General features: G+C 53.3%; 7 protein-coding genes across 7 annotated transcripts; 5 read left to right on the forward strand and 2 right to left on the reverse strand.

Annotated features, from left to right (window-relative positions):
- Positions 1-561: 561 nt before the first annotated feature.
- Positions 562-1,110, forward strand: BDW74DRAFT_146792 (ankyrin repeat domain-containing protein). The gene has a single exon (XM_073723419.1). The coding sequence runs from the start codon at positions 671-673 to the stop codon at positions 1,070-1,072; it is 402 nt and encodes a 133-aa protein (XP_073588287.1). The 5' UTR covers positions 562-670; the 3' UTR covers positions 1,073-1,110.
- Positions 1,111-1,150: 40 nt separating this feature from the next.
- Positions 1,151-2,573, reverse strand: BDW74DRAFT_187620 (sulfotransferase family protein). Its single transcript, XM_073731525.1, has one exon. The coding sequence runs from the start codon at positions 2,348-2,350 to the stop codon at positions 1,487-1,489; it is 864 nt and encodes a 287-aa protein (XP_073588288.1). The 5' UTR covers positions 2,351-2,573; the 3' UTR covers positions 1,151-1,486.
- A 548-nt stretch (positions 2,574-3,121) lies between these two features.
- Positions 3,122-7,027, reverse strand: BDW74DRAFT_174766 (hybrid sensor histidine kinase/response regulator; the record flags this gene model as incomplete). Its single annotated transcript, XM_073728116.1, has 7 exons — positions 3,122-3,333; positions 3,384-3,498; positions 3,552-3,840; positions 3,889-4,920; positions 4,989-5,690; positions 5,746-6,900; positions 6,963-7,027. 7 exons carry the CDS (start codon positions 7,025-7,027, stop codon positions 3,122-3,124), a joined length of 3,570 nt encoding a protein of 1,189 aa, XP_073588289.1.
- Positions 7,028-8,587: 1,560 nt separating this feature from the next.
- BDW74DRAFT_83181 (DUF4246 domain-containing protein) lies at positions 8,588-10,647 on the forward strand. Its single transcript, XM_073733838.1, has 2 exons — positions 8,588-9,804; positions 9,860-10,647. Exons 1-2 carry the CDS (start codon positions 8,782-8,784, stop codon positions 10,442-10,444), a joined length of 1,608 nt encoding a protein of 535 aa, XP_073588290.1. The 5' UTR covers positions 8,588-8,781; the 3' UTR covers positions 10,445-10,647.
- Positions 10,648-10,854: 207 nt separating this feature from the next.
- On the forward strand, positions 10,855-11,788 carry BDW74DRAFT_146804 (haloacid dehalogenase, type II). Its single transcript, XM_073723420.1, has 2 exons — positions 10,855-11,141; positions 11,200-11,788. The coding sequence occupies exons 1-2, from the start codon at positions 10,976-10,978 to the stop codon at positions 11,745-11,747; spliced, it is 714 nt and encodes a 237-aa protein (XP_073588291.1). The 5' UTR covers positions 10,855-10,975; the 3' UTR covers positions 11,748-11,788.
- A 578-nt stretch (positions 11,789-12,366) lies between these two features.
- On the forward strand, positions 12,367-13,908 carry BDW74DRAFT_174769 (purple acid phosphatase family protein; the record flags this gene model as incomplete). Its single annotated transcript, XM_073728117.1, has 2 exons — positions 12,367-12,499; positions 12,548-13,908. 2 exons carry the CDS (start codon positions 12,367-12,369, stop codon positions 13,906-13,908), a joined length of 1,494 nt encoding a protein of 497 aa, XP_073588292.1.
- A 622-nt stretch (positions 13,909-14,530) lies between these two features.
- xlnD (beta-xylosidase XylA) lies at positions 14,531-16,987 on the forward strand (the record flags this gene model as incomplete). The annotated part of the gene is made up of 1 exon (XM_073731526.1): positions 14,531-16,987. The coding sequence occupies exon 1, from the start codon at positions 14,582-14,584 to the stop codon at positions 16,985-16,987; it is 2,406 nt and encodes an 801-aa protein (XP_073588293.1). The 5' UTR covers positions 14,531-14,581.
- Between the last annotated feature and the right edge of the window lie 515 nt (positions 16,988-17,502).

Here is a 17,502-nt window from a genome sequence, read left to right on the forward strand (position 1 = left end):
CTATTACGATGTTGTCAACGAATTGATGTGGAGGAACGAGGTTAAGATCAACAATCGCAATTCCGAAGAATTCGACATGAGCTTGTTGGCGATAGCGGCCTCGAAAGGCTACGAGCGGATCTTCCGCCTCCTTCTCCAGCACCCCGAGATCAAGCGATACATCAGGGATAGCAGCGGCCACGGGGTTCTCAAACACGCGGCTTCAGGGGGAAACGTGAACATCGTCAAAGAAATACTGACTTGGCGCGACGTGGACGTCAACCAGCCCGGTGCAGACAACTCAACGCCAATAATGTGGGCTGCCCTGTATGGCCATGAAGATATCGTCAGGCTGTTGATCGACAAGGGCGCAGCCGTTAACCTCGTCACCCACCAGCTGCATCTCCAGATGATTAATTACTTCACGATGGACGACGGTGAAAACACGACCCCCAGCCCTCAACTCATGGGTGCCGTGATGGGCCGGACCGCCGTGTTAGTCGGGGCATCGGCGCTCGACGCCGCCGCACATGGAGGTCACGAGGGCATAGTGAAGCTGTTAATCGAGCGCGATGATGTCGAACCCGATGCAGAAGACATACATGGCCGGACGCCCCTTGCCAACGCCGCTCTCACGGGCAACGCCGGCGTCGTCAAGTTGCTCCTTGCGCACGACGACGTAACGTCAGTCATGTCGCGAGACCACGAGGGTTACACCCCGCTGATGCTGGCAGCGCGAAGTGGTGATGCAAACGTTGTCAGGGTTCTCTTAGAGGATCCGAACGTCCCAGATCCGAGCGTCGCTATAAACTTATCTGACGACAAAGGCGATACGGCTTTGGTGCATGCCGCGAAACAAGGCCATAGAAGTGTTGTGGAGCGGCTGCTGAGACACCCCAAAATTGACACTTCTGGGGCTCTGGCGGGGGCGGCAGGTCAGAATAGAAAGGACATTGTTCACCTGTTGTTGGATAGGAAGATAGTCACATCTAAATTGGAGGTTGAACGAGCTCTTGACGCTGCGAAGAAGAACATGGAGCGTGACATGCACGCATTCTTGATGCCATACCTGCACATTATGCCCGAGAATTAAGCTGCACCTATGATGATGGAACTGGGCGGGCTGCAAAGTTTATGAATAGATAGGATTTCTAGATACCAGGGAAAAAAACATTTCAAAAGGTCAACTAAAGGTTCTAGGTATATTATGACTCTGGGTGAACCGGAAGGATGGAGTTCGAAACAGTCGTACAGGTAGAACATGCCCGGGCCCATGTGGTGTAGTTTCTACAAGAAAAGAACCACCTCGAGGTCCGGCCGGGGCATGGGCCCCGAGGTCAGTTGGCTCACAAACACCATCACCTTAGTGCTCCAGCTGTATATACCGGTGGAAAGTAGAGTAAGTAGGTATGGTATACCTGAACTACCCTTTTGACCAATGGCGCGCAAACTGCCTACAGACTACCACGAAGCACATAATTCAACATGCAGTTCAAGAAAATCAGCACTAGATATACCCCCCAATCCACGCCCCCGCAACCCCCAAAACCCCCACAAACACAGCCCCAAAAACAAACATATTCCTAACCGCGCGTTGATGATACTCCTTCGTCGTAACCGCTATCCTCTCAGCCCAAGCCTGCGGCGGATTCCCATTCGGAAACTCGGCGTTTGGCACATTCTTCCCCAAAAACTTACAAAGCGGTCCCCAGCCATCCTCAACACTCCACTCCAGCAGCCGCTCCTTCGGTAACCCCAAACCCCTAATCATAGCAACATGCTGCTCATACACCCACTTCCCATTAGAGGCAAAACTACCCCGGAAGAAAAGCGGCATCATGGTCCGGCACATCGCCTGGCGGACCCAGAACAGCTCCGCCGAGAACCAGCTCTTGACCCAGTCCCAGTCGGCCGGGTTGGCGTCGAAGTACCCCATCGTCTTCTGCATGGAGCTATGCCAGGCGTCGAGGTCCTTGCGCGTATTCAGGATGACTTTTGCGTCGGGGTATGCGGCGATCAACTCGGGTGCGAATTCGGCGGCGAGGAGGTCGCATACCCCGACGGAAGAGTGTAAGATTGTGTCGAAGTCGGTGGTTGCGAGTTTGGTTGTCGGGGTTTCGCCGGGAGCCGGCGGAGTTTTGTATTTTTTCTTGAGGAGGCGGTATATGTTTTCTAGATCGTATGGCGGCAGGATGGTGTCGAAGCCGTGGTGGGTGTGCTCGTACCCGAGGATGTGGAGGGCTTCGCGAAGAGATTCCGTGCCTGAGCGGGAGATTCCAACTGCCAGGACTTGCATGGGTTTCTCCCGTTTGGGCATTGGCGTTGGAACGCCATAGATCAGATGTAGTATCCAGTCCGGTGCGTAACTCATCTTGCAGTGAGATCTTTAGGGGTTGGTTATGGTGGACAGATGTGATAACCACAGCGAACTTGGGTGTCTACTAGGAAGATAGAATTGGCGACAGCACGCCTTGAGTCTAGCGATTGGGCTAAGAAAGAGACTTTGAAACTTTGGTCGGCGACCGTTTATATAGTTTATCGTTTGTAATTAACTCTTTGGTCAGTCCTGGTGAGACGTGGAGGGGGCCAAAATGACTGGAGATTGCGGCGACTTCATAGGTTGGCGCAGTAAATGACCAGATTAAGGTAAGCTTAGTGCATCCCCTTGCTCGATCATTTATTAAATAGATAAGTAGGTGACGCAATGGAGAAACACGAGCGAAAAGGGCGCCAAGGTGCCAACAGTGTGGTGGCTGACACTGGATTCAAGGGTATAAGAGGCCCGTGCTAGGGATCAAGTCCGGGCCACCGATGGAACTAAACAACATGGGCTCCGGAGAAACATTTTGGTCCGCATGAGCTCCGTGTTAAAAAAATACTTCTGCAAAGTTCGCAGCAAAAAAGGAGCATGATGGCGCATTCTGTTTTCTGCTGACATAAGGACCATCTGTGAAGCGAGGGCTTCGTTCGCGCTTGACCGAAACGGAGGGGTATCAGTGGTCGAGTGTGATTGGTTGCCTCAAGAGAGCGCACGATTCTCTCATGTTGCAAAAGGTAAAAAAAGGCAACATCGGGTGACATTGAATTCATCCGACGCCGCCAGGGAGCAAGTATAGTGTATCCGAGCGGTTATCGAAAGGCTTTAGAGCGCGGCAATGACTTTCTTTAGCGCAACCAAGGAAACAGGTTTCACAAGGTATTCGTCGATCCCAGCAGCCTGGGCCCGTTGTTGCATGTCCGTCGAGGCTACTCCAGTGACAGCCATGATGCGCGACCGGGGATAACCCTGCTCTTCTTCGAACTGGCGAATTTCCTTTGTCGCGACGATGCCATCCATGACCGGCATTGATATATCTAGCGACTGTTAGTCATTTTGAAGAAGTTTATAAGTCGGAGGATCTTACCCATCAAGATCAGGTCATATCGGCGAGACGTGTCCCTGTATTTATTCAGAGCGATAAGCCCATCAGATGCCGTATCATATGTGCAGCCTATTTTGGCAGCAAATGTTGCTAGAATCTGAAGAAAGAGGTTAGCAAGGGGCATGAGATAGATGGAAAGGGCTGGCATACTTTGAGGTTGATCGCGTTGTCATCGACAATAAGTAGGTGGAGATGTTCATGGATTTGTACTGGTTTGTTGGTAGTGCGCCCTGTCAATTCGACTGTCGACTGCTCGAGTATGGGTGCGCGAGTTGCCACATTTTGCGGGAGACTTGGAGTAGGAGCGGGTGGATTCTGTGGTCGTGGATGGTCTAGGAGCGGTCGTTTGACAATAGGATCGGAGAAGGTATCAGCTTGCGGGTCCTTCAATAGCTTGTCGACGCGAACGACGGCATTACGGAACTTTCGGCATCCAAAGCTAAAAGGCGATTAGCATAGTTTAATAAAACAAGGCATGGCCACTCACGGTTGGGAGACGCGGATCAGGCGCGACGACTCTAGATGGTGCGACGTCGGATTCTTGCTGTTGAGAATCACGAAAATTCGTCTAAAACCAGCACGTTGAGGGTCATCCAGCGGCAGTTCTCCGTTCTTCAAAGCATCCAAAAATCTAACTTCCTCAATGATCGCCACGTCGCCCTCTGATCCCTGGAAAGACTCTGAGGAGGAGATGTTCCACGTGCGCTGTTCCGCTAGAATCGCCGTAAGGCAGCTTCGAATAGCCAGCTTGCGCTTCGCTTCAGCAGGCAGAATCCCGGTTGGCGTCTCCTTGAGGCCGGGATAATCACTGAACCCGATTAAACAGACACGAACAGGGGCTTGCTCAAGGACGTGTCGATTTAGCGACAAGCTCGGACGGGGAGTTGGCGTAGGCTGTAAGATTTGAACTGGAACGAATATGTCGACCTGAGTACCTACACCAACCTCGCTTCGAACATTTAGATGCCCATCAAGCGATCCGACGAGCTGGCGAACGGTACTGAGTCCAAGTCCCAGACCCTCCGATAGCGAATTCTCCTGCGCAAAGGGCGAGAAAACATTGTGTCGAAGGAAATCTGGCGCAATCCCAGCTCCGGTGTCGGTAACGGAAAGGAGCGCAAAGACATGAAGAGGATCGCGCTTGCGCCTCACTTTCGACAACGAGACTTCCACGAAACCAGCCTTGGTCCATTTAAGAGAGTTACCGAGCAGGTTCATCACGATTCTCCGCCAAGCCCCAGGCACAGAATGGATCTTCCAAGTCGGCATATCCTCTACTCGAACGATAACCGACAGCTCGTCGGCGTTGACATTGAACTGATCCGGTGGCGGAGCTGTCTGCTGGTTGAGATGAATCGCCGCTTTGGGCATATTTTGTCCGGTGTACTGCACTTCCACCACTTCTTCGACCAAATCGCCCAAGTCAAAGTCGGTCTCAAGAGAGGTCATGCCAGCGTCAGACAAGCCCTGGGCCGGATCCTCAAGGGCAGTGAGGTTGTTAATCCCGGAAAAGTCCAGTCTGGTCTCGTGTTAGTAATAATTTCTAACTGCAGTAAGTGGCGACAGCAGTGCGGATGAATCACTTACAGATGGTTCAGGGTGTCCAGGAGAGTTAACCCACACGACTCGACCATATCCACCAAATGCTGCTGTTCCGGTGGCATCGCCGATGTGCCTAAAAGTTCGGCGCTGGCGAGTATACCATGGAGGGGTGATCGCAACTCATGGCTCACAGAGGACATGAATGCCGACTTCGATTTTTGGATGGCCGACCAGTCGACACGAGCTACCTCCGAGATGATAGAATCACCGAAGGCTTTGAAGTAATGCAACTCCTCCGCGCCCAGAGCACGAAAGACGTCGCTGGTCCACACCAAAGTTCCCGCCAGCCACCTGGATTTGTTCCAGTCCCAGATGGGAGAGAACAAGACCGAGTTCGCGTTTGGGAAGCATGCGGCTAAGTCACGGCAAAGGATGGTTACGGAGTCGGACTGTAGCGAAGACTCTTCCGCGGGCAAGTCGCTCAAGTCAAAGATCTGCCCTTGGGGAAATGATGCCATCAAGTCGTCCAACACCCTCTCTGTTATATTCCAATCGTGAGGCGACTCGCCAGGGTTCACTGTTTCCCTTAATGCACGACCAAGTAGTGTACAGGGCTTATCGGATGGCTTCGATAGCGAACCAACTCCGGGAATGTCTGCTGCGGGACTCGGATATGGATCGACCAGAAATCCGGGACTAAGGGTAGAGGGTAGCGGTTCCCAGGTTCCGGTATCGTTGCTGAGTACTCTGGGACAGAAGTCAGTTACACGGACGACGGACAGAATCGGAAAAGGTAACTCACACGCCGGCGTTGCAGCGGGAAGCATCCACGAAAAGAACCCCATCCAGGTCCATCGAATCTCGGAGAAGAATGCTCGCCCGCCTGAATATCTTCGCGATTTTATTACCAATCTCCTTCGTCGAAGATTGGGTGTCGTTTGGAGTGTCCGTGACCGCTGGGGCATCTTGCGGCACGCTGTCCCTCCGATCGCCATTCCCGGATGAGGCCGATGGCGGTCTTTCAACACTCCTGTGCGGAAATGAAATCTCGGTCTGTTCGGAGCCGACCACCTTGGAGAACAAAGACGAAACCTCGCCAGTAATGTCCGATGGCGAGCATGGACCCAGGAGGTCAAAGCCATCGCCCTCAGTTCCGTCCGGGTTGCTTTGGTGGCTTTCGTCGGGAGTGCCTGGAATTTTGGAATCGTCTTCCGCGGTTTCAGGTATGTTCGTGATCGATTGGGTAGGGGTCACTTGATAAGATTCGGTGGGATCGAAATCGTCATGCTCTTTGACAAACGTGGTAAGACTCTTGACCAGTGTCTCGGTGCGGTGGTGGCAATAAGATAGTCGAACAGTCTCTAGATGTTGAGCGATAGCGTCCGCTATATCCTGCATACCTTCAATCTCTGTTTCGCCAAAGTCCGACCGCGGCTTGTTGTCGACTATGGAGTAGGAGCCGAGCACGTATCCTCCCGGGCTCTTGATCGGAACGGCAGCATAGAACCGCATAAACGGCCAGTGAACAACATAAGGGCGATCCTTGTAAGCTTCCTCCTTGATGAAATCATGTACGATGTAGCGAGTCTCGTTTGCGATCACATTTTCGGTCTCGATGGGCTCCGGATTTCGGTTCGTAAAAAATCCAATCGTCCGCGGTACGACACCCCATCCCAAGTCGAGACATTTTGTTCCCAAGTATAATCCGTCGTTGGCCTGGTGTTTCTTAGCGTTATTGAGGGAGACGGAAGTAGTGGCCTCGGCGATGACATGCTGATTGGCCTCGTCGATGATGGAGACAAAAGCACGGTTACAGCCAAACTGCAGGACTCCCAGGCGAGCCAGTCCGGTTAGGGCGGTATCTGACGCGAGGCGCTTATTGTGATCCGGTCGGTCATCACCTTGCAGGGTGTGAATGTCATTGTTGCTGGAGGGCCGATCGACGACGCAGTAATACCTAGGGGACAGAAGAAGAGGGATCAGCGACACGGTATCCGAGCGCGGAAGATCATCACCGACCTGGCGACCTCCCGGAGTCTCTCTCGCTCTGCATCGCAGGCAGACTTGTAAGCACCCTTGGACATCCCGTCAGGATGCTGGATGCATTGTCGTCTCGAAAGTGGGAGGCAAGGAAGCCAAAAGGAAAAGCGAGGAAGAGAAGCGATAAAAAGCAAGCCGAGAGGGGGCCACTTTCCCTGTCTTTTTCGCCGTTAGGCTAACTCGCTCGGAAGCAGGCTCGGACTCTGGGAGAATGAGTCTAGACTGGTGCTGTCAAATCAAATGACAGGTGGGCTGGAGCCGAGGAGGCGAGGAGCACCCAGGCCTGCTAAGAAATCGTGCTCTCCTGTCAAGGCTGTCAGGTTCTGCTGAGGAAAAACAGGCACGTGTGGGTCAGCCGCCGTCTCCCCCACAACAAACTCTTCGTCCACCTGTCATCGCCTCTTCCCAACCCCCGCGAGCTAATCACAGCCCTTGGAAAAACGGATACGATTCATCGCAAAAGTTTATCGTTCTTCTACAGTATTTGGATATCCTCCGGAGTGGTAAGATCCATGATTCATGAACTACCGTCCGTCCGAGCTGACCTGAGCTGCAGCTGTCAGTCAGCGTTAGACTAGACTGCCAGACTGCCAGTGCCGCCGTTGTTGCCGTGCGGGCGCCCACTTGTCAATGCTGCCAATCCCCGCCAACCGGATTACTGCCACAGTTTTCTATCCTCCTTTTCGCCGATTCTTCACCTATAATTTCCCGACTATTTCAGCAAATGCTCTTAGGTAGTCGCCACAACAACTACTTCAGGCATATCGCCCCTTTGATAAGGCCAACGCGTACGCTCTTGCCACCCGCTTTCCCACCAGGAGAGGCCGATCGATGTTTGATACTGCTCAACGGCTTGGAGATCTTCGCCGCCACAACTACGTGTCGACCATCTGACAGTCACATATCGGGCACGAGTAAGCTCAGCGATCAGAGAAGGATTGGCTGAATGTCTCGGCCGATCATGAGTACATTTATGTCCCTCGGCGCCAGGTTCTGAATCGGGCAGCACTTGATTAGCCTCTTCCCATCTAGCCTCGCGGAAACCCCTGGTATAGCAAGGCCTTTCGACAAGATATTCGGTTTAGGGCCGCTCGGTCTACGGGGCATCTGCAAGATGTGGGTTGTTAATTCGTCTTGGAGTTGAACAGGCCAATCATGTTCCAGATCCACCGATAGCATCCGATGCGCGAATCACGCCTTACCGTGCAACTACTCCGAAGGACTTCTTATGGGTGTGTAGGGAGATAATCTTCGACACCGACGTCTGTGAAGACATACAAGCATACAATCAAGCCTAGCCGGCTCTAGACGCGTAGTCCGTTTCGAGTTAGACTACTTCCAGAGTTCTCGCGTTGGCCGCCAAGAGATCATGGCTCGCGACACTCCGTACGGTAAAACCCACTGCGGCTCTTCCACGCATTTGAAGAGCCCGATTGGAATGCGATGCGGCAGTTGCGATCTCTCCTAAACATACAGCGACGCACTCTATCTATGACAAGTGCCAGAATGGGCTCCCTAGCTAACTGGTCACAACGTCTGTTTATGCCCGGTTTCAATGTGCCCCTGAATTTTCAACCCAAGGTACCTCAGAGAACTATCCGGACGCGGACATCGATTGCTAACTCATCCAGCAAAATGTCATCAGTGGGGGAATATTTGGCTTTCCAAACGCCCTAGACCATAATCATCTTCAATATGGCTCTTTAGAGTGATAAAACCCGGTTTTGCCGACTCCCGTTTTAGATCTACTGGCTGACTAGATTCATCCAGTGAACTTATTACCTACCGGGAGATCGTGATGATGAGGATCATGAATGCTATTACGGACAAGCCCGACTGGGACAAAAAGGTCTTCAATGGCAATATTACTGCTAAATGGCGCGAGGAAATCGCCCAGAGTGACCAGGACGTGTCAGTGAAAATGATGGATTGGATCATCAGAGAGCTACAGTGGAAGGCAGGGATCCTTAGCGACACGGGATTTGTGAAGGTTTTCGATGACGGTGTCGTAAAATCCGACACTGTTATCGCCGAGGACTTAAAGGCTGCTTTGAAGGAAGCCGTGCGTCCCTTTGAAAATGTTCCGCAAGGCCAGCGAGATTACCATCCTGCCTCCGATAGGAAAGTGATCGATCTTGTACACCCGTCACTTTTTCCTGTCGTTTATGGTCGCACTCGTGTGCTACCCGACAGGGTTATCGGTTTGGATGACTGTTTGGAAAGTATCGGAGAGGGCACAGTGCTTCCCACGCCTTCGGAAAAGGACACCGTACAGGAAAGAACACGCGCTTACTATTGGAGGCATCAGGATCTACCTGCGTTCAGTTCTAAATTCCAATGGTTACCTTGTGAGGTTGAGATGACCGACAAAGGGGACTGCCGTATCCTGACTTACATTAACAATGCCCATCCGCTCAAGCACAGGTCCCTGTATGATGTTGTTGAAAAGATTCTGACTCAGACGATGCCCCTGTGGGAAAGCTCATTGACCGAAAAGCCGTTTCGTGGCGATCGAATCAAGTTCAAGGAGGTTGAGTACGAGGAGGATATTGAGCCCGAACCCAAATACCCAGAAGATGACGCCGAGGAGGGGGGATTCGATGAGTATGAAGAACACCGGTCTGCTTGGTACGCTAGGCGCCGCATCAAACAACCCGAGCCCCAGGAGTTCAAGGTCACGAAACCTATATACGATAATCTGAACTTCACAAAACACTTCCCCGACCACAAATTCCAGGTGATTGTGAAGCTGGCCAACATCGAGTTAACGCCTGAGAAGCCCGATTATGAAGGTGGAACCTGGCATATCGAGGGTCAACTGGTGAGCGCCTACCTTGACAGATTTTGCTTTTCCATTGCTAACGCATTACACCCAGAATGAGCGCATTGTTGCCTCGGCTATCTACTACTACGATTGCGAGAACATCACCCCTAGTTCGTTGGCATTTCGCCAACGCGCGAACGACGATTTCTTGGATATAAACTACGAGCAGGACATGCATCACTTCCTCCAACAGATCTACGGCTTTCCCGACGACGTTGACGGCTGGAATGATGGCCTGGTCACGCAGGATCTTGGCAGCGTGGAGTCAAAAGAAGGCCGTCTCATCACCTTTCCGAACAAACTTCAACATCGGGTCTCTCCGTTCTCTCTAGCCGATCGTTCCAAATCCGGTCACCGCAAGATTCTTGCTCTGTTCCTTGTTGACCCTCATCATCGCATCATCTCCTCCGCCAATGTTCCCCCTCAGCGAGAAGACTGGCGTGAGAAGCAAGACCAGTCTCAGGGAGACCCTCAGCAAGTCCTATCTCAGGGTGAAGGAGGGGCAGTGCCGGGATACGTGATGACTATGGAGGAGGCAAAGGCTCTCAGGCTAGAGCTTATGCAAGAGCGGGGACTCAAAGCTGAGGAGCATAACCAAGCTTATCAGATTGGATCGTTTTCGCTTTGTGAGCACTAATTGCAATCCTTTTATACTACGTCGTTAAGCTTAACTTGCCCCGACCTCGGGAAATCGTATAGTCTTCTAGTAATGTGACGGACTCAATGAATATGGTCGCATCTAAACTACGAAATGTACGACCGTTCGTCTTGTTGGGTACAAATCAACCTGGAAGAACGTTGTAGTTACACACTTATAGCAGTATCAGCGGTAGAACTATATATTGTCGATCATGGGTTTAGCTGCAGCTTGGCAAGACCTAAGCAGTAGGATGATCGCGGACTGGCCAATAATTTTCGTACGACTACAGCACCTAGGCATTACTGGACTGTAGCACAAAGGATTACTTCCGACCCTATGGAATTGAGAAAATGTCGCTGTTGCCGTCGCCGTTGGTTGTTGCGGAAGCCCGGTCCGGTCGGTCGGCGATGAGGTCATCTTTACTTCCCCGCAATTATTGTCAACAGACTCAACACCACTCAAATTTGGAGTCCGCAATCGCACTTCTTCATCTCTCAATTCATCTTCCAGAAGCCTAAAGAGAACAGAATGGCCGCGGACAAGAAGATTCTCGCGTTTGACCTTTATGGAACGCTGCTTTCGACGGAGTCCATCGCCAAGGAGCTGGAATCGCACTTTCCGGACAAAGCGCAGTCCATTTCTAGTCTATGGCGTCGGTATCAGCTAGAATACACTTGGCGATTGAATAGCATGGGTATGCTACTTCTAACTATGTGCACAGATCATGAGGGATTGTAGTTGACACTCGTTAGGAACCTACGAGCCTTTCTCCGACATCACCCGCAACGCCCTCAACCACGCCCTCGCCGAACACGACGAATTCCTCTCCGACGACGCGATCGCATCTTTGATGAAAGCCTACGATAATCTCTCGACTTTTCTGGACGTCAAGCCAACATTGAGCAAGCTTTCAGAGATTCCGACCGTAACGGCCTTCGTTTTCTCCAACGGCACTCAGTCAATGGTCTCGAACTCCGTCCAAAACTCCCCCGACCTTTCCCCACACGCCGCGTTCTTTAGGGATTTCGTCTCGGTCGAGAGCATAAAGGCGTATAAACCAGCGCGGGCAGTCTACGATCATCTTGTTGCGAAAACTGGAAAGTCATCAGCGCAGAAGGGCGATATTTACCTCGTCAGTGGGAACCCATTTGATGTTGTTGGTGCGCGCAGTGTTGGACTCAATGCAATATGGGTTGATCGCAATGGGAAGGGGTGGACGGATGCCGCGGCCCCGAAATTCAGACCGACCGCTATCGTAAAAAGCTTGGAGGATATTGTGGGGGTCATTCAGGACGCATGAATTGCTCGCGTCGACTCGTGATACTCGAACATCAATTGAAATCAAGAATTCATGCACGATTCAGTCCAAATTGTGCTACAATGGACCCAACGTATACACCTCCGAGCGGGTTGCATTTCTGCACCGTTAGCTTCCCCCCTGGCCAACCCTGGCATCGAATAGCAATACGTGCCTGATCCTTCGGTATATGGGCTTTCTGCAAGATACGAAAGCCTCGGAGTAATGAACCAGAACATCGCTAGAGCCGGAGCACAACTTGGCAACTGAAGCTTATGCAGAGGATTAATAAAACCCGGTTTTTAGTGGCCAGTGATGATCGACAAGCAGGGCATGTGGACGCTATGCCGCACTAGTGCAGACCCCCGCCGCTCCTGGTCGGCCACCGTTGAGATTCGTCTTCTGCAGATCTGACGGTAGCTCGGTCAGGAACGACGGCGTGCCTGATGAGCGCGCTCATGATTGGGGCTCGACTGAGATTAATCTATATGGGCGACGTTGCATCAATATGTTGAGAGAGTGCTGTTTCGGGCTATATATGGCGGTGGCGGCGCCCGTAGTGGCCCTCACCAGCAGACTGCAGCCGTGGATATTTCTTCTTGAGTTTCTGACGGCACCGATAATGAGACTCTTCACTGCGTTTAGGACTGCTCCCTTGTTGGCGGCTTGCGTTGTGGCAAAGGCAAACTACCCGGCTATCCCGGAGGACACGACGACGCCGGTTCAGCAGCGCCTTGCTATCTATGGTCCCGATTGTGAGAGAGATCGCGCCCACCGTTTAGTCCAATGTTAACATCCGCTAGCAATCTCAATCGGGTGGAACACGTATGCCCAGTTGGATGAGTCCTGCGTCGAGTATGGAACGTCAACCGACAATCTCGACCAACGAATATGTGCATCAGTCGCCTCTACCACCTACCCGACCTCTCGTACCTACGAGAACGTCGTCATCCTGACTGGTCTGACTGCCGGCACCACATACTATTACAAGATCGTCTCGACGAACTCCACGGTAGACCACTTTGTCAGCCCGCGCACTCCCGGAGATGAGACTCCGTTTAACATCAACGCGGTCATTGACCTGGGAGTGTACGGCGAGGACGGCTTCACGATCCAAGGCGACAAGACCAAGAAGGATACCATCCCTACCATTGATCCTGCCCTTAATCACACCACCATCGGCCGCCTTGCAAACACCGTAGACGACTATGAATTCGTCATCCACCCGGGTGACTTTGCCTACGCAGATGACTGGTTCCTCTCCCTCGACAACCTACTGGACGGTGAGAACGCCTACCAGGCTATCCTGGAGAACTTCTACACACAGCTCGCTCCAATCTCCGGCCGCAAGCCGTACATGGCGAGTCCCGGTAACCATGAAGCAGCTTGCGAGGAGCTTCCCTACACAACGGGCCTCTGCCCAGACGGTCAGAAGAACTTTACCGACTTCATGCACCGCTTTGGACAGACCATGCCCTCCGGGTTCGCCTCCGTGTCCACCAACGACTCGGCCAAAGTCCTTGCCAACCAAGCCACTGAACTCGCCCAACCGCCGTTCTGGTACTCCTTCGAGTACGGAATGGCGCACATTGTCATGATCAACACCGAAACGGACTTTGAGGACGCTCCAGACGGGCAGGGAGGATCCGCTCACCTGAACGGTGGTCCATTTGGAACTGCGAACCAGCAGCTGGATTTCCTCAAGGCCGATCTGGCAAGTGTCGACCGCGAGGTCACACCCTGGGTCATTGTTGCCGGTCACCGCCCTTGGTACACATCCGGCACTGCATGCATGCCCTGCCAAGAGGCTTTTGAGGACCTTCTGTATACCTACGGCGTCGACCTAGGAGTATTCGGACACGAGCACAACGCCGAGCGGTTCCTCCCCGTGTACAACAGCGTCGCCGATGCGAACGGGATGAATGACCCCAAGGCACCGATGTACATTGTCGCCGGAGGTGCGGGTAACATTGAAGGGTTGAGCTCAATTAGCTCGCAGTTGGACTTTTCCGAGTTTGCGAACGATGAGGATTATACGTACTCGACCATCAGGTTTCTGAACCGGACTCACCTTCAGGTTGACTTTATTGGCTCTGTCACTGGAGAGGTTTTGGATAGCAGCACTTTGTATAAGAGGCACGATGTTAGATTTGTCAGACAGTGACCTGGACTTCTTGTTGTATATAGCAATCTCTTGGATATATCAGCCTGGAAAGTGTATAGTTGGTGATCTCAATCTGCTCGATATTACCCTGGCCGATTCCGCCGGTCCCGCCGGAGAACCCCCTTGCTGTTTAGCCGGACCCCGTGGGTGGCCTCATCCCCAGGACCCCGAGTCCAAGACCAACCCCTCTTCTCGCACGGACATGGCCCGGCTAAAGAGGCGCAGACTGTGACGCCACAGAGCCGGACTCGGAAGATCGCCGCCTTCGTCATTCAGCCTGAAGGCAGTTGATCCTGAAGGCCAGCGGCTTCCCAGGGGCTTGCGACGGCATTTGTCACTGCGATAGAGAGACCACCAAGCCGCGCCCTTGTCGGTAGTGTTTACCAGAGAGAACCTGACCGTGAAAGTGGACGCATCGAGTGCTGCCTGAAGCTCGACTATTCAGGCTAAATACCTGTTCCCCCGCATCCAAGACCCGGATCTGCAGTTGGAGATGCCCGATTCTTGGAACTGCGGAGGACGACGTAGCGATCGTCGCTACGCTCTTGGAGCTCTCTTTACCCTTCGGCAATAGTCCGGCGTATTATGGTTTGAACTCCCTATAAAGGACGCGGCGCGGTACCTACAGCAGACCAGAGCATCAGCTTACAAGGATCAAGGCTCATTGCGCACAATGAGGTCGTTTATCTCCATCGCCGCCCTCGCGGCCCTCCCAACGGCATTGTCCCAAGCAAACAGCAGCTACGAAGACTACAACGTCGAAGCGAACCCCGACCTCTTCCCACAATGCCTGCAGCTCCTCAACATGTCCTTCCCCGACTGCGGCAGTGGCCCTCTAAGCTCCACGCCCGTCTGCGACCGCACACTGTCACCGCGCGACCGTGCCACAGCCCTCGTCTCCCTCTTCACCTTCGAAGAACTCGTGAACAACACTGGTAATACAGGTCTGGGTGTTGAGCGGCTTGGACTACCCAACTACCAAGTCTGGGGCGAGGCCCTGCACGGCGTCGGGCGCGCGACGTTCCCCGACGAGGGTGACTTCAGCTGGGCGACATCGTTTCCCATGCCGATTACGACGATGGCCGCGCTGAACCGGACATTGATCCAGCAGATTGGGAGCGTTGTGTCAACACAGCTCCGCGCATTCAGTAATGCTGGACTCGGCGGGCTGGACGTGTACTCGCCCAACATCAACACGTTCCGTCATCCGGTCTGGGGTCGTGGGCAGGAGACCCCCGGTGAAGATATCCACCTAGCGTCGGTGTATGGGTATGAGTACATTACTGCGCTGCAGGGTGGAGTTAATCCCGAGACAATCAAGATCATCGCCAATGCGAAGCACTACGCCGGCTACGATATCGAGAACTGGAACAATCACTCGCGACTGGGGAACAACATGCAGATTACCCAGCAGGAGCTGTCGGAGTACTACACCCCTGCCTTCATCGTTGCCTCGCGCGACGCAAAGGTCCGCAGTGTGATGTGCTCGTACAACGCCGTGAACGGAGTTCCTAGTTGCGCGAACTCGTTCTTCCTGCAGACACTCCTGCGCGAAACCTTTCAGTTCCACGAGGACGGTTATGTCTCTGGTGACTGTGGCGCTGTGTACAACGTGTGGAACCCGCATGGCTATGCGAGCAACGAATCCGCTGCTTCTGCCGACTCGATTCTCGCCGGTACCGACATCGACTGCGGAACGAGCTACCAGTGGTACTTCGAAGATGCATTCGAGGACAGCCTTGTCTCGCGATCGGACATCGAGCGCGGCGTCATCCGTCTTTACAGCAGTCTGATTCAAACAGGATACTTCGACGGCGAAGACTCTCCGTACCGCAATATCACCTGGGACGATGTCCTCGCCACAGATGCCTGGAACATCGCTTACGAAGCTGCTGTTGAGGGAGTTGTTCTACTGAAGAACGAAGGCGCTACTCTCCCGCTTTCCGAAAACATCAAGAGCGTCGCCCTCATCGGCCCCTGGGCAAACGTCACCGACGAGCTGCAGGGCAACTACTTCGGCCCGGCCCGATACCTCATCAGCCCGCTGATCGCACTTAGCGGATCCGACCTGGACGTCACATACGCTCTGGGCACAAACCTCTCGTCAGACTCAACAGCTGGCTTTGAAGAGGCGCTCTCTGCCGCACAGGATGCCGACGCCATCATCTTCGCCGGCGGAATCGACAACACCATCGAAGCCGAAGCCCAGGATCGCCAGAACATCACCTGGCCAGGAAACCAGCTCGACCTGATCCAACAACTCAGTGAGCTGGGCAAACCGCTTATTGTCCTCCAGATGGGTGGTGGCCAGGTTGACTCCTCTTCGCTCAAGGAAAACGACAACGTCCACGCTCTCATCTGGGGCGGATACCCCGGCCAGTCGGGCGGTCATGCGCTCGTCGATATCGTCACCGGTAAGCGCGCACCCGCTGGTCGCCTCGTTACAACCCAGTATCCCGCCGAGTACGCAGAGATCTTCCCGGCCATCGACATGAACCTGCGCCCCAATGAGACCAGCGGCAACCCCGGGCAGACATACATGTGGTACACCGGCACTCCCATCTACGAGTTCGGCCATGGCCTCTTCTACACAACCTTCAACGAGACGACCGCTAACACAAGGGCGGGCCCCTTCAACATCCAAGCCCTCCTTACAACACCTCACCCGGGAACAAACTACATCGAGCAAAAGCCCTTCCTGAACTTCACGGCGACGATCACGAACACCGGCGACCGCGAGTCCGACTACACAGCGCTCGTGTACGCCAACACCACGAATGCCGGCCCCGCGCCGTACCCAAGTAAATGGGTTGTTGGCTTTGATCGGCTTGGTGGATTGGAGCCCGGCGACTCGCAGACTCTGACTGTTCCCGTGACGATCGAGAGTGTCGCTAGGACGGATGTTAGGGGCAACCGGGTCCTCTATCCTGGCACCTATGAGCTTGCGCTGAATAATGAGCGCTCTGTTGTTGTGTCTTTCGAGCTTGAGGGTGAGAAGGCGGTTATTCTGAGCTGGCCGAGTGACGGCACCGAGGGCTGGGTTTATCCTGAGGATGGAGAGCAGGATGTTCTTGCTTAGGAGCTAGTTAGCTTTAGGCAGTTGACCAATTTCAGGAGCACGCTATAATCAGCCAAATAGCGATCTGATTATATCGATTACTTGTGACTAGAATAATCGGTCTGGACCTGGAGAGCAGGGGTCGGCGTTTTGCTGATGTGCCACGGCCTCTGAGCTACCACACCCACCTAGCCATGCAGACACACTGCATCAGAATCGGCATCCAAGCGAATCGCAAGCAAGCAAACCACCAGCATCGGATTTTTGTCCGACAATCGTTGTATGGAAGTGGAGTCGAAAAAAATAGAGTGTGTGCCTTCCGCCCCACTACCTAGAAGCTGAGTTAGGACTGGCCCGGGGGGTTTGTGTGAACTCGATTGACCATCTTAGGATCACCGCCATTCAGGATCGGCCTTGTGATCTATAGCAATCGTCAAGTCGGTCAAGCCGTCCAATAAAATCCGCAGGATCAGGTTCAATCCGCCAGATCAGCGAGTCTAGAACAGGCTTTGAAGGATTGTGGAGGGTCGGAGCAG

The sequence above is a fragment of the Aspergillus multicolor genome (assembly GCF_047715735.1).
Source record: "Aspergillus multicolor strain CBS 133.54 unplaced genomic scaffold BDW74scaffold_3, whole genome shotgun sequence".
Classification (NCBI taxonomy): domain Eukaryota; kingdom Fungi; phylum Ascomycota; class Eurotiomycetes; order Eurotiales; family Aspergillaceae; genus Aspergillus; species Aspergillus multicolor.